This window comes from Charadrius vociferus, unplaced genomic scaffold (genome assembly GCF_000708025.1).
Source record: "Charadrius vociferus isolate BGI_N301 unplaced genomic scaffold, ASM70802v2 scaffold325, whole genome shotgun sequence".
NCBI lineage: Eukaryota > Metazoa > Chordata > Aves > Charadriiformes > Charadriidae > Charadrius > Charadrius vociferus.
Genome location: NW_009648526.1, coordinates 3,335,051 through 3,359,146, shown reverse-complemented (window position 1 = coordinate 3,359,146; position 24,096 = coordinate 3,335,051). Strand labels below are relative to the sequence as shown.

Here is a 24,096-nt window from a genome sequence, read left to right as displayed (position 1 = left end):
CCCACTGGCATCTGAAAAAAGATTCATGTGATGGTTATGCTAATACATCTCAGGTTATAGAGCAAGAAAATTTTTATGTGGTTGAGTTTTTAATGCAATTTTTTAATCCAGAATTTATTCTGCCTGTTTAATCTTTCCTAGGATTTTTTTAATATCAAATAACTCTGAAGAGACATTTTTAGATGGTCTTTTGTGCATGGATTCATGGCTTATGTCAAACACACAGCACCTGCACATGAGCCTGAAACTTCCTTTACAGTAATAGCTATTGAGCCACCGGAGTTTTCAGTATTAAATTCACAATTAAATAGTTGATCAGCAAACTTTGTTTTCTGATATGAAAAAAAAAAATCACTCATTTGCATAAGCATAGTCTTGTGAAATAAGTTTCTTATGCAAGATACATTTCATACTCTGTAGTCCCTGATAAGATAGTCTTCTTCCAGGACTCATCACCCAGAATATTGCCTGACTTTCCTTGGATGCACAGCTGGGACTAGGAATTGCACCCTTGCAATTTTAAGTTTTCTTGCAAGTTGAACGCATTCTGTGTATGTGTGCTTTTTAATAATTTTTAAAACATACTCCACTGAATAGTTTGTGTTATAAACAGCTGTAAACAAAGAAGATAACCCAAATACAACTGGCAAGTATAAATATAGTTGTACAATAAGTGGGTCATCTGCTTCTACTTCCAGCTTAAAAAAAAAAAAAAAGGCATTTTTTAGCTTTTTTCCTTCAATGTTAACCTAGGGCTTTTTGTAACAATGCATTACTTGTTTAGTTGCCTGAGAGGAATGTTATTTCTTGGCTTATGTGTCTGTCTGTCTTCCTCATGGGTACACCGTGTTCAGTTGGGGTATGTCTCTGAAATCTTACCAAATCAGAAAACCAGAGATTAGATGAACCAAATAAAGGAGGAGAATCCCCAAAAATCTGGTCTGCCCGTGCTTTTGCATTATGTGTAGAATATTGTGTGCTTGCATATTACTCCTGCCTTAAAATAGGTGAGGAGCTGGCCTACTCTCTGACTTTCATTACAATTAGTTCTATTCTTCAGTAGACGGGGCTAAATTTCTGCATGGTTATACACTACTGGAAAGGGTAGTACAGCTGCAGACTTTTTTCCCACCTGCATTCTGTCTTGTTTTGGATTTTCACTGTTGTCAGTGTCCTATTTCAGGACTTATTGTATGGCCTGTAAAATTTTGCATTGAATTTCTCATTGTTAAAGCAGATTTTTCATAGAGCTGTGATCTGTAACATTTAGGAACAGTTCCACGAATCAGCACTGCAGAGTCAATACCGTAAAGAGCAGATGTGCCTTTGGAAACCGCAGCATGCCTGCTGAGGACATTTCCCTTCATTGGGCTGTGTAAGAAACAGTTAAACGTACAACAAACCTCATTGGAAGACTGAGACCCAATGAACATCTTTTTTGTTTGGGTTTTTTTTGAGGGGTTTGGGTGGTTTGTTTGTTTGTTGTGGTAGTGGTTTTTTCTTTTTCTTCCCTGGGGATTGGGCTTTATGGTTTTAAGCAAAACCAACACAAGTGCAATGCCTTTTGAAGCTGCCTTGCTTGTTCACCTCCCTAACATCAAACAGAAGCACATCTGAAAGAGATGAATACATGGTAAAACCAACAATGCTCTCTCCCTTCCCTTTCTAGCTACTGTACTTAGGAGGGAGACTTTTTAACAACAAATAGAAAGCAGACTTGTTTCAGAAATTGATTGATGGTTCTTATGAATAAAGAAGACAGCAAGAACAAGACAACTAGGGCTTATTGTAGGCAACATATTTGAAGAGGATACACTTGAAAGCACTTAAAACAAAAGGCAGAGAACCATGCCAAAATAAAGGAACTTGAAATACATTAAACATTCAAGTGCTGATTGATGATGACTCTTAGGAGTTAACACACTCACGAGAGCAAAACCTGCATCTCTGTGGAGCTGCTGTCACTGAAATTGAGTCTTTATGAAAAGGGAAGAACAGACAAGAAAGCTGAAAGAATAAGATTAAAATACACAGAGTAGATACAAACAGATAGATCTGAACAGTGAAACAAAAATCTCTTTGACAATAAAGAAAAACAATGAGAAACGCAAACCTGTTATCTGAATAGATAAAAGTCTTCACACATAGCCAGACTAATCAGTAGTTGAAAATATTTCCAGGCAATCATTTCTTCTGTACCTGCTGACTGCATGATTTTCAACACCTGTGTCTGAAAGAAGTGGTTCTGGCCACCAGAGCCAGGAGGCACTTTGAGGAGCAATACTGAAGGTTTAGGTTTAAAAAAAAAAAAAAAAAAAAAGACAGCTGAAAGGGGGGTGATCTTTCCTTGCAACATTCTTTGTTCCTTTCTCACCTCCCCTCACCCTAGTGTCTCCTTGCTTTGACTTGGGTGCTAGCATGTTTTGGCTTTCTGCAGTGCAATATTGTAGTCATTATGAGCTTGTGTAAAGAATGGGAGGATGAGGAAGTATGGTGGGGGAAGCAGACTGTTTGAGGTGGTTAATTGTCAACCCCAAATGTTTTGTTTGTTCCAGGGCCTGAAAAAGCTCTTTCTAGTCTTAGCAGAACTTAGATACTGGATTGGGTAGACCCTTAGATGTGATGTATTGTGTCAGTTCCTACGTTTCTACAGGATTAGACAAGATTATAGGATAGAAAATTGGCTTACTTGAGGGATGAAGACGACTTAAATACTTTGAGCATCAGTTAGCATAAACATACACTTAAAATCTTCTCCAGACTTTCTGAAAATCTGTTCTGAAAAACTACCTGAAAATATTTTCAGGAGCTTTGCCTTCCAAAAATGACTGGAGCTGGTAGAAGAAAGGAGCAGTAAAACAATATTGCAAGTATTTATGAGGATGATCCGAGGGCTGGAGCACCTCTCCTATGAGAAGAGGCTGAGAGAGTTGGGGCTGTTCAGCCTGGAGAAGAGAAGGCTCCAGGCAGATCTTATTGCCGCCTTCCAGTACCTAAAGGGGGCTACAAGAGAGCTGGGGAGGGACTTTTTACTAGGGCATGTAGTGATAAGGTGAGGGGGAATGGCTTTAAACTGGAAGAAGGCAGATTTAGATTAAACATTAGGAAGAAATTTTTCACTTCCAGGCGGGACGTAGACTTGGGCAACCTGGTCTGGTGGGAGGTGCCCCTGCCTATGGCAGGGGGGTTGGAACTCGATGATCTTCAAGGTCCTTTCCAACCTAAACCATTCTATCATTCTATGATTTAACCTTTATGAACACTAACATTTCAACTTAGATTCATGTTCTGTTTGGCTTATAGATTTGAATCAGTTTGACCAATCTTGATTGATTTGGGACAAACAGTGTGGTCTTTTTAATGGAATTTATATCAGCAGATTTTCTAATCAGCCACCTGCTTTTATTCCTTGGCAATTGTGCAGGTGTAACAAGGGCATTTGAAAATTCAGAGCGGCTTCTCAGTCTGCTTACTGCTGCGGTGATGGGAGATGTGGTCCTTGGGATAGGATTTTATTGGGGTTATGTTGGTTGCAAGCTTTTCTGGAAAATGCAGCTTATTTCCTACACTAGGATGAACATATCTAAAATCTTCTGGTTTATTTCTAAAGGTAGGGCTAGAAGACTAGTAAGGAATTACTTTTTATCCCAAGCAACTGGAAGTGTTCTGCAAATAGACAACCTTAAAGAATATGACTGTCAGATTGTAGCTTGTAGTAAGCAGTGTATTATCTGCAGATTATGTTTTAGGCCCCTGACAGAATGTGTAGGAAAAGCTTTTGCCAGGTGTAAACTACGGATCATTAGTCGTTTTCTGATACTGAAGAATTACAGTCTCCTTCATGAGCACCAAGCTTTTTTGAAATTGTAAACTATATACGTCCAAGCCACTTAAAATACAAGTTGATATCTTAAAACAAAAAGACCAAATGTGTCTCTAGGTAGGAACTACGTTTTAGCATGGCTGGCTGGCCCTTATGCTCAATATACAATAGTGAGTAAATCATCACAAATTAAGCTGGAGGAGGATGGCCTGGTAGTATCGCCCCACAAATGCCCTGTCAGGATAACCCCAGTTCAATTCACAAGAAAACAACTAAAAAAGGCAGAGAAGTCCTTAGACAAAAACTTTGACAGAACCCTTCAGACAATGGAAGATGCTTCTAGCTAGTTTTTAGGTAGTCTGTGCAGTCAGGTTGCCTTCTGCATTCCCATTCTCTCCCTCCTGGCTGCTGGGTGGGGAAATGCTGCTGCTCCCTTCAGTCCCACAACAGTTTTCTTTATTATTGGAACCAGATTTCATCTACCAAAAGAAAGAACTACATACAGAAAAATGCATTCCTTGTCCTCCTTCTTGGCAGGGCAGAAGAAGGTAGGAAGGGGTTATTTGGAGAGGTATGGTAGATATTTTACCAAGTTCATTTGAGAAACAAGTTTCCTAGAGACAGCTATTCCTCTTCAAAGATTTCCCCATGTAAGTTGTACTATATAAAAGTGAGTGCTGAATGATCCATTGTTTATTTTAGTGACAATTGTATGTTGGAAATTAGCTTGCTCAGGAAATAATTCTAGCAATGGGGAAGTTGAGCTGTGATGCTACAGATGGTAAAAGAATCGTTGACTTTGTTCACATAAATAGAAGTGAACGTAGCCTACTAGAAAGAATAGAAATACTGCAAATCTTTGACTTCTGGATTGACCATAAGATAATTGATTAAGTACATTGGCATTCCAAAGTCCACACTTGAAGTTATTCACAGAAACAAATCAGTATTAGGCTTGAAGTGACTGTGATCATGAATTCAAGCAATTTCTTGGCAGTGTCCTGTAAATACTGGTGTTCCACAACTGAAATGAGAAATGGGAAGAGCTATTAAACACTGAATTTTGCACAGAACTTTCCCTTTATAACAGATTTGTAAAATTTCATTATTCAATGGGTCTTTAACGCCCACCCTCCATCTGTGGTATTCATTTTTAGCATTGTGGAATAGGCCAAAACAGCAGGCATATAATTAAAAAGAAACTGCACCAGGGTGTTTTCTCTAGCTCTGCTTTCTTTTTTCTAACTGTGTTTGTTCATTTGTATGTGGAAACATTTTATGGGGGGCAACATGGATAAGAAAAAGCTAGTTCTCCATCTGGGTGTCACACTTATTGCAGCCAAGTGCACTGCAAACAAGCCCTTGAGCATATGCTACATACATAAGTGATAATTGAGAAAGTCTGATCATGTCAGTTGCGTAACAATAATATTTTTTGCCAAATGACCGCTTTGTGCTCATGACTTTTACGTAGCTCTGGTTCAACAAAGCGTTTGAGAGAGGAAGCTGAGCAAAGGGCTGAAGGCAAGCTGTGTTGAGTGACCGGATTAGCACTGTGGGAGCAGCGAGGTCAATAACCAAGAGAGTTGCCACAGACCCACTCACATAAAATGGTGGTAAAGCTCATCTTTCACTAACTTGGCTGGGAGATAACAGAGGAGAAGGAAGCAAGTATGACAGTGGCTCTGCCCATAACATGCATTGCAAACACATGCACGATGTACTGTGTAAACCAACTTTGCAAGTTTCTTTCATGTATATTTATTCAGGGTTGAATATCAGCCTTCATTTCTCACCCACATACATACGGGTGCTGGATATATGACATTAAATACCTGGGATCTGGGGATTACGTAATTTTTTTTGTCATTCTGTTTTCTTCTATACTTCAGTGCGAGTTTGCACCAGAAAAGGAAATTCTATTTGCAGAAGTCCATAGTGCCTTCTGAGACAGAACAATGATATCCAGTGCAATATTGAAAGACAGGGGAACGGAATCTTGTAAAAGTGACTTGAGAGCTCAGAAACTTTCTTTAAAATAAAAGAGAGACTTCAAAAGTTTGGCTTACGCAGTTATTGAAAAGAATTTTAAAGCCCTGATCAAAAATTACAGGTACTAATCTAGGAAGTAGATTTCTGGTGCTACAATTGCACATTTTTACAGTGAGGGGAATATCAGGATTCTGTTGTCCACTGGGCCAACAGCCTTGCTACCCCCAAGGCCCTCTACTTTGGCTCAAGTGCTAAGACTCTATACAGGAGTCAAACTAGGCTGTCATAGCGTTTCCTCTCAACCTGAGCAATTCAACCATCTTTCAGAGACAGACCAGCATGTAGTCACAAAATATATCCCTAATGTAAGCTGCAGTTCATTGATCCTCCCATTCTTCAATTACAATAAATACAATTTGTTTTCTATTCTTGAAGGCTGAGAGGTACTTCAAAACTCTAGGACATGATTTAATTGGAAAATTACCATTTCATTTTGATTTTGGACATTTTGTTTTTCAACTAGAATGTCATTTAGATGTTTCTTTTCCAGACACTAAGAATGCATCCCTGGGTATGACCGTGGCCATATCACTGTGGCTGACACTGGAAAAGGCTAAAGTTAAAGATGGCTAGTTTTCAGTCTTATTTTGCTCTTCCAAATAATTTAGAGTGAGTTCTAAAAAGTTCAATTAAATTTCTTCCTTAACAGTAGGTACATGCTTAAAAACTGCTGGTTTGGGATTTCTAAGTAAAGGTCCATATATGAGATACAGATTCTGCGGTTAGGTACGCTAGTGTAATTCAGAGTTGTTTCACCATGGCAGATGGATTGGTAGTCGCAATGCTGACAGCAGAGGTTGTCCCAGATTTTGGTCTAATACTGAGAGGATTCCCTTCATCTCCCTCTGTCTGGTCACTTTGCACAATGTCATAAAGCTGTTGTGGCTAGATATGGATGTACTTTCCTGGTATGGGACGATTCTGTGCTGGCGCAAAGCCCTTGGTGCAAGGTGCAGGAAGTTTCTGCAGTCATTGCCTTTCTTGTAAGTAGCCAAGGGTAAGAGGAATCTCACCTGGTCTCCAGAAATCTGATTTAAAGGCTCAGTCCAGCCACAGCTGATCATCAAGGATGGTTGCTATGCATTATTTTTTTTAAAATCATTATTAATGACCAAATCTAATAACGTGACAGTAAGTATTGTGGTTTCCAGCTGTTTTGTCTTTGCTTTTGTTCTGTTTCCAACACTGCATGCTGCTGAGAATTAATTCAGTTTGTCTTTCTGCATCTGTATCTATTGGCAGTTCTCTCCCTTATTCTTTACTTCTTCCCTGACGCTGCTGAGCCATGGTTCAAACTCACCTTACTATGAGGGTTTCAGGCAATCTATACATGTCTTCCACTCACCGCAGTGTTGTTTACTGTTAAAAGGAGTTCACTTAGAAAAATAATGTACTGTGGCCTGTGAAGCATCAGGCAAAGCTGGTAAAAAAATAGCCCCAAAGCAGGTGTATTGAATGCCACCATTAATATCGTTTACAGATTGGAAAGCAAAAAGAAAGCAAGTCAAAGTAGCCTTTTGCTTTCTCGAGCTGTTTTTTCTGAACAGTTTTCTCATCTGTTAAGAAATGTCTTTAAACAATTCCACGAAATTCACCTTAAAAACATAACCAGTAACATTGTACCTAGTGTTTAAAATATGACATTAGGAACCAGGTGTTTGGATCTGGTTTCTTTCTCTGTCCCTAATTTCCTGCTAGCTCATTGGTAATTCACTCAACTTTCTGCTGTCTCAGATGTCCCATTTGCTAAAGGGAGTTTGATGGTACTTATTTTTCTGGAGCGTGGTGAGGCTGAATGAATCCTGTGTAAATGGCATTGTTATTTTCTGGAGGAAAGGTGCTATATAAGTCAAAGTAATAGTTTTGTATCTAATTGAATACTTCAATCTAACAGATGGGCGCAAAGCTTAAGAAAAATGTTGAACATTTTTTTCCTTGCATATTTCTGCTATTTTTGTATCTCAGAACTCACTTTGAAATGAATGCCTGGTAAACGAACATAAATGTTAACAGAATACATTTTCCCCCACACAGTTATATGTTCCCACATCAAAAACTTTAACTTCAAATTAATTGTTTTTAGACCACACACATTACTGGGGCAGACTGTAAATGCAGGGAGGCAAACAGCCATTCCGTGTGCCGTTTGTTGTAGCTCAGCTTTGCTCCTTTGCAGTGGGGCACTGCTTCCTCCCACCACCTACCCACATCTATTGGGACCCTGCACATTCAGCAGGGCAGATGTTTTCTTTCTAATGAAAATAATGGCTCCCAAAAGATTTTGGCTGGCTGTCTTTTACAGTCTCTTGGGCTTACAGCCTCGTGGGCTCATCAACTTTCTGTGGGTTTTGAGTAAATGTTGGTTGTTGTCAGTGAAGGGTGAGGTGTGCCGTGGCTCCATTCACAGCAAAACAATGACACCCACCAAGGAGGGTTGTGTCCCCATTGCCTGCTGCAGTAGGTAACTTCAGGCTTTTTGCTGTTACAGCCGACAGCAAACTCAGATTTCTTTGCACACAAGCTCCCTGCTTCTGCTCTGACTCCTGTATTTGCTTGAGTTCACGCCTCTGCCCTGGCCTTGACTGCGGTTTCAATCTGTACTGCTTTTTCTGGGGTTTCTGCCTGGGGAGCCTGGTGGTTGTCTTTCCCAAAACCTTAAGAGGTGACATTCTATTTGTTAAATAACCTGGGGGGCAAAGCATAGGTGTCAATCCTGTGAATTTTCCAGCTGACTGATAGGCTTATGGCGATCAGAGAATAGGTAAGCAGTCTAAAATGCATTTAGTATCGAGGAGAGCCCCATTGCAAAGGCCATATCCATGGGATGCAACCCTTTCTAAGCCTATGCTTGCTGTGGCACCGTGGACCTGTACCTCCATGTCTGTGTGTTTCTTCACTCTACACTGTGGCGTATTCCACTGCAAATGCTAGCTTCAGGTAAGAGGTTTTGGGGACTGAAGGGAAATATGCAGAGTTTGGTCATGTTTATTTAGTGCTGTGAAATTTTTGGCAATGTTGTTGCTCATTGTTTAATCCAGGAAGCTAGCTTGGACTGAGGCCGGCAGGGTTGACAGTTTTGTGTCAGAACCTGTATCCAAATCAGCTGAAAAGGAGACTAAAAGTCTTACACATCCTGAGCTGGTCTTCCGTGGTGCCCCTTTAAAGATACAGTTTAGAAACTTGCTTTATAGCTTGCTATTAACTAAAACCATTTTTGGACAAAAGGAGCATTTTCACAACATGTTTGTCTAGTGTCTGGCATAGTAGATCGGACCCTCTAGGAATCACCTATACATAAGCAATGATTAACTGACGATACCAATTCCCCTATTGTTTTGCATGAAACAAGTTGGATAAACTATTAGAATTTCATATTTTTTTATGCATGCTGTCAAAATGTTCTCGGTTTCTTCTTTCTCTCTTTTGTAATTTGTATTTTTACTGCTTGGACACATTGAAGATTTCAGTCCCTGTCCTCCACAAGAATGTAAGAGTAGTGTTTTTCAGCGACAAGGTATATTGTAGAAGATAACTCTAAAATCTAGATGTAACTAGAAATGTTTGTTTTATTGCAGTACACCAACATAATGCTTTCAACCCCACACCAGTGGCTTAGGGCAATTTCCTAAAATGTTATGGATGGTGGCTGAGAAAAGCAAGCCCATTCATGGTAGGTCTGAATTTGCTGTTTATGAACTTCTACCTCCTCTAGAAAACAAGAAAGGGAAATGGAAGTCAAAAGATTGAAAAACACTGCACTAAAAACATTTTCAAAACTTTGGCAAAGCATTGGATAAATGCCTTACACTGTCTATTTGTTGGGTCAAATTCTGCACTCAATCTGGCTAAACCATCTTGCTCCAATGTACTATTTCTAAAATATCACTGAATTACATATATATGTTTCTTGTCATGAACTCTGGGAAGTCTCATCGTGGAAAGCGGAATAAGAATGCAAAATATGTTGTGGGTTTTTTGTGTTACTGGCTCATTACACAAATGCATGGTTCAGTATAATTACAGTAATTTCACTTTGGTTCAGAAGGTCTAATAGACATGCACCTTTCCTCGGTACCACAAATCTTTTATCTGAAACATACTTAAAATGCAATTTGTAACTAAAAATTTGGGATTTTTTTTCTTTGTAGAACTACAGGGCCATTTTAATCCTCTTACTTTTTTTTAGAAAAAGAGGTTATTGTGTTTCTGACAACCACATGCCATGTTGATTCTTAAAAAATTGTGTCTTCCACTCTGTTTGTTCCAGATTCGTGAAGATACCCTGTGAAATTCTACAAAATTTATTACACTTTAAATATATCAGGTTTTGTTAATGCAAAAAGAGATAAAGCTGAATTCCATTTGCTCTGAAATGACAGTCTCCAAATGGCAGCAAACAAATTCCTCAAAATGCTACCTCTATTTTTGCCTGTCCATTCCGTATGGTATTTGTCAAGAGTTAAGTTAACATGAAAATTCAGATGAGTCATTTATTCAAACTTTAAGGCTGAGCATTGAGCAGAACATTTAATGTCGCAGTTTCCCACTCCTTTTTGCTGAAGAAATAAGAAATTCAAATCAAGAAATCAAGATGCCATTATGTTTTTATAGATCATATATCAATGTAAATTTTGAAATGGCTGCAGAATTTTTCCATAATTATTTTAGTTAAAAAAAGAAGTCTGCATAAAAGCTTTTAGAAGTGTCCCTAGGGATCCCAGTGAGGTGATGATAATTTTTGTTATAAATTAATCCTAGAAAATTTCACAGTAGCAAAAAACCTGAACATTTAAAGAAATACTGCAAATTTAAGAATAGTTTTTAAATATTTCGACTAGCATAACCCCAGGTCTGACTTTCAAAGGAACTGAATATTCCTGATGTTAATTGACTTCCAATTCCTTTCCTCTGAAAATAATCAACTTGAAAATAAGTGGGGGTTTGTCAATAGGGTAATTTCCAGAAGAATCACTCTTTAAGAGGGGGTTTAAGGTCAGGTATAAACATATATCTTTAAATATAGTTTTATTTTTCCATTTAGACTTAGGCAGAGTTGGTCAAACTTGAAGAACTGGTGTAGTTTCCAGATTCTTTTCGATTTATCTGTAGGTTCTTGATATCCTTTTTCCCTTTTTCATGGCTTTGTCTCATGCATTGTAATACTTGTTCCCTTTGAGAGGAACAAAATACGTAATGAAATTAAGTTCTTGCTTGGAATTACAGGATACGTGTATCACGCTTTAGATTTCATAGCAAAGGATATCTAGGCTCTATCACTGGCAGATGACTACAGCTGTAGTCCTTAGAGAGCCATTAGTACTGATATGGAGCATATCACACATAGACAGTCTTCATTAGGAATTTTGACAGCCTAAGGAAGGCAGTTTTGGACATAGAGTATTTTGCTTGTATTTGTGTACATTTTGAGCCATGTATCCCCGTATTTTGCTGGGACGTTGTCAGGAGAGCTATTAGTCTGGATTACATGGCCATGATTTCATTTTATAAAACAAAACAAAACAACAAAAGAAAGCAAAAGGAGTTGCTTTTGGAAGAAGATGATCCCATTACTCAGAACAAAAAATTACTTGGTGTTAAATTAAGTGCTTATCAAAATGAATACAACAGAATACGACAACAAAGAATTTAGATAATAACTTAAAAATAAGGATTTATACAATATTTCCCCATTCAGTCAGTGCACATGATTTGCTAAGTCAAAGCCATGTAAGCAATTTTATGTTAAACACTTGGCTTCATAGTGATAGCTACTAGTAATGAATTACATGGCCCAGTTACTACAAACGTGATAATAGCTGTCATTGTATAATACTGGCAGTTTCCTAATGTACCAAATAAGGAAAATTCAAGTGTAAAATGTCTGTGTATGCCGTCATTTCTGAAAGAAAGTGCTTCCCTACAAGGCTGCTTGGTTTGACTCGTGCTTATGAGTGGGAGTGGTGCTCTTCTGTTAAGAAAATTGGTTTTGGATTTTGCGCAGGCACATTGGGTGCATCGAGACTAGCAGGTGCAGGGAAGGAAACACCCTGAAAATCTGACTTTTAAAGAGTTGCCCTTGTATCACAAGGAATGAACCCAATATGCGGCTGGAGAATTGTGCTAGAACGCTGTACAGCCAGGTGCAGCAATGCTTCAGAGCTTACGGCTTCTGGGCTGGTGGTGCCTCTGGGGCAGGCCCTGGGGATGCAGCTCACAGCACAGCTGATCCCTGACTTTCCAAGGTAGTCAGGGCTGTAGAGCTCCCGTCACCTCCTTTCCAAGCGACAGCAAAATGCCATTATGATCCTTTTTGGGAAAAGCCTGATTCATGAGGAGAGTAACTTTCAGTTCCAGAAGAAAGTGAATAAAATTCCTTAAAAATTTGGGCTGCCAAAGGAGAAACTACTACAATGTTTATAAGCCATAAATTAAAAGTGCCTGAGCTGCAGTGGCCTACAACAAAGCTGGAAAGGGTCTTTGTAAAAAGGGACGTAGTGATAGGACAAGGGGGAATGGCTTTAAACTGAAAGAGGGTAGATTTAGATCAGATATTAGGAAGAAATTCTTTACTGTGAGGGTGGTGAGGCACTGGCCCAGGTCACCCAGAGAAGCTGTGGGTGCCCCATCCCTGGAGGTGTTCAAGGCCAGGCTGGATGGGGCTTGGAGCAACCTGGGCTGGTGGGAGGCGTCCCTGCCCATGGCAGGGGGGTTGGAACCACATTATCTTCAAGGTACCTTCCAACCCAAACCATTCTATGATCCTGGGAAATAGGTTTCATTTTTCCATTTCTTTCAAGATTTTGTTGTACTGTTTTGAGTGACAGAAACTCAGTTCTATAGAAAATAGAACATTTCAAAAGTGAAAAAACATTTCTTTGCCCTGGGCAGGCACCCTCTTCACCTGAAGAAATACTGATCCTCCTCCTTTGGTGATGACAAATCAGATGGCCTTTTAAAAATACCCCCAAATATTATTTTTATTGCAGAAATATTAGGGAATTGTTATAGTGAGCTTTCTGGATTACTATGGTATAACAATTTTAAATATAGGCAACATAAACATTGCATCATTTGACTTCAATAGCTAACTTGAAACCAAAAAAGCATCCCTTAACTACAGTTCTTGGACTTTGTTCAGTGAACCTTTGAAGAAACGGAATGTGTTTTTTGTATAAATCAGGACCAGACTTAAACACATGGGGCAATTTGCATGCTGAATTTGAAGTTAAGATTTGACGTAACAAAGGATATTACAAGAAACTATTGTGAAGTTTAAAAAAATCAGTACAAAGCTAAAGTTTATTGCCAGTACTGTTCTTGCAGATCAAAGCTATGCTAATGTGGTCTAGGGTTACTTTAATATTTTGCAGCCTCTTATTCCCTCAGTGCGTGTTTTAAGCATGCATATCACTCACTTTTATAACAAAATAACTTGAAAAAACCTCCTGCCTTGTATTGGCCTCCTGAGGTAGAAAGTCACAGAGACATTAAGTCTCACAGTGCTTGTTCCAGCTTCATTATGTTTGATGAAAGAAATATCTTGGTAATATCTTGTATCATGCAATACTTCCTCAATAACTGGATTGCTGTAAGGAAGGACGTTTTTTACCTGAATAATGAAATTTTATCCTAGTTATTTCCCTGGTCTTCTTTGTATGGTACATATAGGAAGTTGGCAACATATTAACTACTGCAGAGCATGATGGAAAGCTTTGAAAAGGAATTTTGTCTTTAGGGATGGATGAGTGGAACCTTTACAGTCTTCCTGAAAGATGTTCTGTGCAGCTTTTTATTCTCTGTGCAGAAAGAGGAGTGTGTATATTCTAAATATAATTATAGATCAGAGTGTAAATGCTAGGCTCTGTGAACTCCGCGACTAAAACCAGACCTATCAATTATGTCAGTGGGAGGTTACTGCCAAGATCAAAAGTAGATTATAGGCCTGGCTAAGTCTGCACTCATGCAGCTTTGCTGGTGCAGTGATCTTGATGTGCTACTCCAGCAAAGAGCAAGTTACTAATGTGGATGCAGCATATTCCAGATTGCTGTGACTGAAAGATGCTCCCTTGAAAAAAAATGTTGTCCATATAACTGTCTCTGCACTACGGCTTTTGCTTATGCAAATGGTCATGTGTCAGTTTGGTCCGTCTTCATGTCAAGAGTATTTACCAGCTCCGATTCATCATCATAGAAGCTTGGCCTCCAGTAAATGGACTAACAGGGCTAAACTGAGCCCTTCCCCCCTTTGCCCTGGTGAAGCGGCTGAGCATCCATAAGATTCTCTATGCCACATGGGGCAGGGATAGAGACAGTTAGTCTTCTGGGACAGCCCCCAAATAATCCTAGGCCATCCAAATCCCCAGTCAGTCATCAAATTAAAATTGCAAAGGACATTTTTCATTCTGATCTTTGTTTTGGTAAGGAAGTGGAAAAAGCAACTCCTAGCAGAAATCTAATTTGCTCTAAAACTATGGGATGGAAAGTTCTTGGTCTTCCTCATGGGTAAAAGAAAAAATTATTAGTTTTTTTAAAAATAAGGCTTTTCAGTGTTCACACTACAATACTCCTGTTTCTTCATTTTTGCCATACTAGAGCATGGGGTTTATAACTGAGGGATCGCAAGGCACTGAATGTAGAAGGATTGAGAGATGATGAATGCAGAATCTTTGTTACACAAAGAAATAGAAAGTATTGATCAAAAAATGCTCTGAGGCAAACCAATTAGGGACCCATTGACAGCAAAATGACCTGCTCATCCATCTTTCAAATGAGATGTAAAACTTAGGTCCACATCATTTGTGGCCGTTTTAAACACTTGAACATTTTTACTGAAGTCTGAACGCTGTTAATTTTGGTATCTTGGCCAAACTCCAAACTGAATCATTATTCTGCTTATTCCTTTCCTAAATTACAGCAACAACTTCATTGGGAACAAATGCATTCATAGTTTGCTGACCTAAACTGCTCTTATGTTGCTATGCACTATTAACTGTTGCTGCTTTTCAAACCATGGCTGGCTGCATTTCCATGGTGGTTTAAACGATCTCTGGACAAAGCATGTATATCTTTAGCTTGTTTAAAAGGCTTTGGGACAAAAGGTGCTGTATGTATAAATGCTATCACAGAAATAATTTCAGACCAGAATGTGCAGGCATTGAAGTGTGTTCTCTGAACAGGGGAAACTGTTGGCATTCGGTGATGTAGCTGGATGAAGGACAGAGACTATTTGGGAACAGAGGGTGTATGCTGATGGGTTGGGAAGCTGGTGGCCGCTGATTATCATGGAAAAGGTACTTTCACTGAGAAGCATTGCAAAATTACAGAGCAAAATGGCAAGCAAAGGGAGAGTGGATATTTACTAGAAACAGGAGGCTTGGTGCTTTGTGGATACCTGTTTCTGTATAATGAGGTGAGCTAGCAGAATGCTCTTTGTTTTGTTTTGGTTTTGTTTTTTTTTCAGAAGGAAAGGAGATAAAATTGTTGAGAAGTCTGATAAACTATTCTGGAAATTCTATGCATGGTTTCTTAAGGTTCTCTATTTTGTTCTAATTATGTTATAGCTTCTCTTAAAACGGTTCATACTCTGCCTGGAAGGTGAGGGAAAGCCTGAAGCAGCGTAAGATAGGAGCGAGAGGGTTTTACAGGCTTTATCTTCCTACCGTGCTTTTTAGCTACAGCAACATCCTTGGTTTCCAGTCTGGTCATTGTAGAGCACCTGAACTACTTGCCTGGAGTGTTTTTAAGCTTAGATGCTCAAATGCACAGCGGTTTCAAAAAAACCAGAATGGTCTAAACACAAACAGTAAAATGAAAAGGTTATTTATGTGAACCTGTTTAATTGTGGGAGAGCCACATGGCAAGAAAGCGCCCTTATCTAATCCACAGAATGGTTACAGTGGCAGCAAGGAACAGATTTTAACCCAAAGGCCTCGGATTTCATTAACCTTTGTCTCTGCATTGTGAGTAGAAGCACTGTCTGATCTTTTCATACAGCCTGAAAGCGGGCTACGTTGTAGAGCTGGACAACTTGAGTTTAGCAAGTACAAAGCAGAGCTGCGCTCCCATTCTCCTAAGTGTAAGGAGCTTTCTCCTTCACTGGTTAGCAGATTTACAGTCAGGAAAAATCAGAAATTTATTTCCCGCACCAAAGCTATTACTAAAATAAATTTTTAAGTGCCTAGAAGTCAGATCAGTACTTAGCAAAACTGAGAAGATATAGCCTTATCCAGAGAGCTGGTGAGACACAGGCCAGGCTCTGAGCAGCTCCCCACCATCTCTGAGCAAGCGCTTTATCATGTGTCTGCTGAGGAGTACCACTGACTTGTTCGGGACCCAAGTGGGACACTGGCTGGGTGAAAATGTTTATCAGCAGTAATACTGCAGTGGATTGAGCTCCCCAGTTTCTACCTCAGTGAATGAGGCTGCCACCTCCAAACTGCAGCTCGTGGCTTGAGCATTAGCCTTTTGGCTGTGGATTTGTAAAATGTAGCATAAACCTGTGGGGAAGTGCAGTATTCAGAGAACAACAAAATTATACATGGATTTTAAAGTATTACATGCTTTGGAATAAAGGTGTTATGTTGTGTGCTATATTCAGGTGTTCATGGTGAACCTGGATGTGACTATTCAGTATCTGTCAGTTGTGTGACTGGTACCGGAACTCTATAACTCCCTATAGGTTTTCTTTCCTAACATTGAAGCATTTATACCAGAAGTGTTCAGTTCTTTAGTTGTTATCTGAAATTATTATCATGCTTCCATACACTGCTAGGATCCATTCTTACTATGGTTAGGATGTATTGGGGCTCTTTCTTTTTTATTTTCTCTCTTATGAAACTGTTACTGACACTAACAGTGTTCTTTACAAATAGGAAATTATTAATTCCCTCCAAAATGTCAAAGTTTGTCATGAAGGAAAAGAACAAAAAAAATTTGTACTGTGCAAATTACCAGTCAAAGGGACTGCTGACCATTGTGGATAGTCTCCTAATCCCTACCAGATGAAAAAAAAATGCATTTATAGAAATTTAAGCATCTTTGAACAGTCTGCAATGAGTAAAATGGGTTCATTTTGCAACAGACTTTATTTGCTATGAATAATTTGATGAGCTTTATTTAACTGGCAGACACAACAATAACCAATCATATCACATTTCCCACAGGCTCTGAATCATGTTAGAGCCCTTTTGCACAGTTAAATGGTTACTAGTTTTCCTCTTTCAACATCTGTTTTAGTCAATCTTGCCAAGTATCCATTAATTGATGTTATAACATGATGTTAAATATTTTGGATTACAAAACAGCTTTAGGATGGTGCCTGAAGAGCATTTAGGTCTCTTATTTTGGATTTTATTACTTTGCATATCATGTACAGACTGTTAAAAGAAAACACAGGAATCTATTAGTAAAAGAAGAAAGGGAAACACAGCATTAACGATTTCAGCAGAATTACAGATTTTCATTTGGATTTCAGTAGAATATAAACTTCTAAATCACTTAGGAAAACCAACATTTTTTTATCCACACAGAAACAATCCACAGCCTTTTGCTTCCTTTCAACAATAGTTCGAGTCACTGATGTTAAATTATATTGGAAAACCTATTAAAACCTAAGTAAAATTTACATGTCAGCAATTCTCATTCGGATGTAGTAGATAATGGAGACTCAACACTGCAATATTTGGGTCCCAGGATGAGTCAATTCATTTTGACTTGAAGGACCAGCCCTGGATATTAAGAGTTAACAGGAGATTCCTAAACCTCCCATATGACCCAATTAGTCTTTTCATTCATAAGTGACAAGGGATCTTATGCTGATTTTAAGCCTTCCTTCTAACCTCTCTGTAAAAAAGCAGCCTAGTAAAACAACTTCAGCCTGAACAGAATTCAGACCACAACGTACTACTTATTATATACAGAAAACATGTGCTTACCCAGCTTCGCCTTATTTGATGATATGTTCCAGTTTGGCATAAACTATTTTATAAAATGAAAATTGAAAATAGATGTTAATGAAGATTGCCGCCTTAGAAACAGTGGATAGATATCACAAGCAAACATTTCTCAATTTTATATCCTCTTCAACAAAAGGCACAACTCTGCACATATTTGAATGGCTGGTTTCTCAAAATTGGCATGTTCTTCAAAATATTGCTAAATGAGATCATTGTGTACCACATTCTTGTGCCAAAATACACAAAGTAACACTATATAAGTAAGTCACATATGTATTTAGGCATCCAGGACAGGATCTCAGAATTGGCTTTTTTTAACTGTAAAATAACAAGCCTCTATTGTGAACTAAATGCTATTCTCTCCGTGGGACAACCATAACATTTGTCTACCCAAACCGAGCAGAACCGCTTCTCTCAAATTATAGCAAACTATCAGAGACAGAAGAGATTTAGCCCAGTTCTTGGCCATTTTTAAGTCAAAGGCTGGTCTGGCACTCCCTAAAAGAGACCAGTATTTTGCCTATAATGAACAGTTACTTGAAGCTGTCTTTGTGGCCGAATAAAATAATAAGGAATTGTGTATGAGGGATTTCCTGTAAAAGACCAAGGGTGCATAAGCTGGTGTGCAGATAAAAATGTGCGCAGTAGTCTTCTACATGCTGGGTCTTGTACAGGAAAACAGATCCATGTAATAAGATACAAATTTTGAAGGAAATAAAAAAGAAAAAAAGCCCTGATATAGGATTTAATTGATCGGATACAGGGACAAGTGCAAAACTACTGATCAAGGAAAAGTTTGGATGATATGCAGAAGCAGTTAGTGGGTTTGTTATCTTACCATTGGTTGTGACTGAGAATTTTGTTAGTCTATTTTGCAGAATTTCATGAAGGAATACCCTGAAAAGTATGATTTTGTGGAAGCCAATCAACCTGGGTTTCAGACAGAAAGGTTCTACCTCATTAATTTTCTTGCTTTCTTCAAGGATACAGTGTCACAGCTGTGGCTGGCATGGATGATACAGGGGATGTTATGCAGTGCATGTTGAAACAGAAGAAGATGATTCTGTGCTTTAGTGAGAATTGCACAGCAGGAGCAAAAGCATGTAATGGATAAAAATCCATCTTTGAATAGGCTACTGAGTGTGATTATTAGAAAATGGTACGTTTCCTTAAGTATCTGAGAGACCTCTTTTGTTTATCACTGCATCTGACTATGTGGGATGCCAATATCAATTTCAAAGTGATCAATTGCTTACAAAACCAAAGCTGAAGGTAAAGAAATTGCAACAATGTCCCAAGAGACTTATCCATCTGAGATTATAGTGGAGCTAAATGATCAGTAATGTACAACGCAAACTTAAATTAATACTCTCAAGTTTATGTAAGTACGTACTGCATGTATTAAGAGCATGTTCACAGTAAAACTGAGCTAAACAATTTTAAGAATTCTGGCTGCTTTCATCTTGAAAAAACATTTAAACACTGTCCCAGTGAGTTAGAGAAATGAACCCTGCAGAGGGTTTGAGGGGAAAAGGGGTTTAGCTGAGAGTTTCTGAAGAATATATTTCCTAGCCTCGGAAAATAATATGAAAATGATGCTTGGCTCAGACAAGGACATTGCTCTTGTTTGCTTACCCAGGGGAATTAGCCTTTTGGTTTAGATGAGGGAATCCGTGGGCATTTAACCGCATTTCTGGAGACTTTGCTCCAGCACAAAATGTTCACCTCTCCAAATTGCAGGCCTGGCATATCACTTTCCACATCTCTTACAGTTTCCCTCCTGTTAGGAGCCCAATCACTATATGTTTGCAGAGCAAAGTGCACTGAAGTCTCAACCTCTGAAGCACTTCAGCACAACTCTAGCGAAGAGAATATTCACAGCAGGCGAGGAGGAAATAGAATGTGGGGAGGGAGAAAAGACAGCAAAAAAGAGGAGGCTGAACAGAAGTGTTAAACATTCATTTCTAGTTTGTGGGATAAATGCAGGCCGCTCTGCTCAGTAGATACAGGTCTACCTCTCCAGATTTCATGAAGAGGCAGGAAACTTGGGTTCGTAGTTTAATTCATATCTCTTGATTTTACTCCCCCCTACACTGCCCTCGTGTGGTCTTAGTTCCAGCACAAAAAGAAGCGCTAGAAACACAAAAAATGACACTTGGGATGGTGGATTAGTGTTAAGCCAGTTGCATCAGATTTTGGACCTGATTCAGGTGCTTAATTCAGGATATTTTAACCAATCCTCCTGTTCTGGGCTAAAATCTCATGCTGAAGATTAGAATCTGTTGTTATCTGATCAGAACAGTGGTTCTTAATCTGTCGGCCCCTGTGCTCTGAGAGCAGGCTTTATTATGATCTAAATGCCAGATTCTTGCCCTATTTTAGCTTCTGGGTTTATGTCTTCTGGTGTGGCTTGTGTGAAATGAGTTGGTGGTTCCAGTCCTATGCATAGGCGATGGGTGGTTATATCATGAAAATCAGTATCTCCAAGCAAATGTCATGATTAGCGCAATCAGATCTCTGAAACAGAGAGGTGAAGGCTTTGGGGATGGTGGGACTGCACCACTTTCTCTCCTACATCTCCTACTCCTACATCTGAGTCATTAGTTAATGAAGACAAACATCCCCCTAACTATGGAATGTGCTGAGTATGTTTCACCAATCTATAGAAGAGATTTGGTCTCTAACATTCATGTCCTTTCACAGCTCTAAACTGTCTAGAAGCATAAAGGAAGTTCCATGAGACTAGCAGGAGGCAATTCTTTATTGTAGCATTGCCCATCAATCACTATGGGGTGATCCTGTTCTCCCCTTCACCCCCAGTAATGTTGGATTTGACCAGGGCCAGTTGGAGCCAAATGGTTGTTGCTGTGTGTAGTGTTGCAGGCTATTTTCCTCTCTTAAAAAGACGGGATTGCCTGATTCTCAAAGTTGCCTCTTTTTCCTGCCTTGTGTACTTTACTGAATTGCACCCGTCTGCTGCCGAAGGATGAACTACACTTGCCAAGGATCGAGGGCTTATGTTGTCTGCAGTATAGGCAAATGTAACTCTAATAAAGCCAGTGGCACTGTGCTGGCTTACGCTGAAGTGTGGACCATAAATATTTCTACACCAGTGATTTGCTGGGCAGTGTTTTACTTTAACTTAACCTTAACTAATACTAAAATGCAGCACGGAGAGGGCACTCAGCCAGAGCTCCAGATTCTCTTCCTGGCTCAGCCACGGTCATGCTCCATCTGTTTTGCTGTCTGTCACTTGGGAATACTAATACTGAAATTCCCTTGTAAAGTGCTTCTATAGCTACAATGCAGTATGTAAGAATTAACTGTTATTACTGTCGACTTTGGGAGCCAAATTTTGACCTTTCCATGCACTCATATGTCATCAAATTGCCATAAGCCTGTCTGAAGAAATCATTTAACCATCAGGCTGTAGCAGAGCAAGGACTGCAAAACCCGCTCACATCACAGATCTAATTGAAGGCTGCTGTCCCACCATCAAAACAGAACAGGAGAGAACAAGTATAGACAACAGCAGGTCTTAGCAACCATTTCACACCAGTCCCTCCTAGGAGAGGTGAACTGATGGAAGTTCATTTGCGTGTGATTTGAAGAAAAATCTCAAGAGAAGCAACAGATAAAAGAAACAAATGAATATGGTGAGGCCTATCAGGCCATGTGACCTTGGCTGTCATCTTGAATCCTTTTCTGCTTCTTAGTGAATACCCCTTTCCTTCAGTTCAGGCACTCTTCTGTTTAGGCAAACACAAAAAGCTACGTACTTTTGGTCTAAGGGAGACGACAAAGAAAGCAGAAAGAATGAAAGTAACTTTGCCGTGAGAAACCACAGTCTGATCTTTAACAGTCTATAGAAACTCTGAGAACAAAATGGCTAATGCCTTTGCCAACAGGCAGAGTTCTTCCAGTTTTACAAGAGGGAAAAGGCATGGTGATTTTGTGGCATCACACCCCGTGCTCTGATTTCCACTTTTAAGAAAAGGCAAAGGGTGCTGGTAGAATATGTGAGAGCAATACCCTTAGAAATTAATTACAGAATGTGAAAAAACCTCCTTTTCAGTTATGAGTCATGATTCCTCAACAGTGCATCCATTATAGAATAAAATACTACCCAACATACCCTGACTGTCAGTATGTAGGGCCTAATTAATTGCTGAGGAAACATTTTAGCAGTCATAAAAATGAAGGTACAATTATTTGAAGATGATCTGATAACGACTGGTTTGTGGAAAGAAGGCAACTGCCTCCGAAGAGAATTCCAACCTGGAAAGAATATGATTTGCAAATAGCAGTGATCTGTACTTTCCAATTGTATCAGAAAAGAAGGCATCTGAAAGACATGATTGTGAAAACAGAGATTTTACAGCTCCTTTTCTATTTGTTCTCCCTAATTTTCTGCAAATTTCCCTTTTTGGACCAGTGTTCCCCATTGTTGGCCCCCATCCCCTTTCCCACTAGTGCTCTCAGATATTCCTAATTGTCTCCTACTAGGCTAAATTACATGCAGATTGCCACAGGTGTTTCTGGCATTATTGATCACAGTGATTATAAACAAATATGAAAGTGGATTAGCAAAGGCTAACAATTAACTGGACGCAGAAACGTACGGAGAGAGGTGGTAGCAGGGTAACTGCCCCGCACAGCGAAAGCTGTAAGGACAGCTGCATGAGATTTTCCAGCTAAACTAGGCAATGAGTTGTCATTGTAGAAGGTAGATTTCATTCATCACTTGTGGAAATAACCTGGTGGCAGGAAGATGAAGCATCTGCCATACATTTTGGTGCTACCTGGAATTTGTAGATATTTGTGGATTGTTTTTGCTTTATGTTGTATTCTCTTAGGTGATGCGTGTAAACGTGCCTTTACTCCTTAGAGATGGCCATCTTACTCCTCTCCTCCCTCCCACAAGCCACCATCAATGAAAATGATCAATTCTAATGAAAGAACTCAACTACCATGTCTTGATTTGAGATGGCACCTCAGATGTACTGGAAAATTAGATTCCCATGGATCTACTGTGCACATTAACATTGTGCTGAAGCCCGTCTTTATTGTACCTGGACACTATGGTGTTTTATTGCAACTGTTTGGATCTAAACTAGACATCAGAGTGGAAAGGATCATTTAAGAGGAAAAAGAAGCAAAGCAAGATTACTACTTTTATTTATAATAGAGGGCATTTTAGTGTGTGCTCAGAAAGGAAAGGGAACAATTTTAAATCCAACCTTTCAAGATGTAGCTCTCCATGTTATTTTAAATTTGGATCACACTTCAGTTTATTTCTATCGCAGTTCACCTCCCACTTCAAAACGAACAGTAAATTGCCGTATCACTTTCTGACTATGCAGGGGGGGAAGCTTTTCTGATGCTCTGTCCCAGTCCCACAATAAATTAACAAGCCAGTGCTTTTAGCTGCGCACTAGTTGCAGTCCCTTTTCCTGTCCCCCAAAGCAGACTCTGTTGTGGGGGGGAGGTTAGTACACTTGAGTGTGAGATCTCACTAACCTATTCTCCACCAGGGAGATGATGAATTTGCAGGACAGAAAATGTCCCAAAGCATTTTACCTTTTGGACTATGGGCCAAATTTTGCTTGATTTCCCTAGTGTGAGTCAGAAATGGCTCCGTTATAACAGCGTAGATTGGATAAGCCCTATTGGCCACAGTGAGATGGCTGAATTTGGCCGATTGCTTTACAACTGTGTTATTAAAACGGTCAATCTTCTGGTTGCAAGGAATAACATTAAAAAAAAAATTAAAATTCACATGTGTTGGGATGTGCTCTGGATAGCCTTGTAACAGGAGAGGGTAACAGGAGAGAGTATCAGACTTAATCTGGTTTTGTACTACAGTGCTGACAATGTATGTGTGACAGCACTGGGGAAAAAGCTGCCTCCTCATTATTCTCAGTGTGTTTTGCAGCATACCAAGGCATCTAGGCAAGGAGACTCTCAGAACTATGGCAGGGCTGGAAAAAATTGCCTGAAATGAGGTGTAAAGATGAATAAAGAATTATTTCCTTGTTTTAGCCTGAAGAAGAAAGATTTTTTTTTTCAGAAAACAGGAAGATAAATTAGAAAGATTTTCATCTGCTGTGCATGGTTCCATGTATCTCCAATTAACAGAAAAAATACATCAAAATTTATGATGAATGATGCGTCTGCTTGGTCCTGTTCTCATTATACATACATCTGAAGTGGAACCAATGCCATTTATGAATAATTTAATTAAAGTGATGACAAGGATTATTTTTG

At 39.2% G+C, this 24,096-nt stretch overlaps 1 protein-coding gene across 1 annotated transcript in view; it reads right to left on the bottom strand.

Moving 5' to 3' along the window:
* The window catches only part of LIPC (lipase, hepatic), a 94,259-nt gene that overhangs the window by 62,803 nt on the left and 7,360 nt on the right, over positions 1-24,096 (bottom strand). Inside the window, exon 3 of the mRNA XM_009885775.1 lies at positions 23,410-23,566. Coding sequence (XP_009884077.1) covers positions 23,410-23,566 — 157 coding nt within the window. The remainder of the gene's footprint in view (positions 1-23,409; positions 23,567-24,096) is intronic.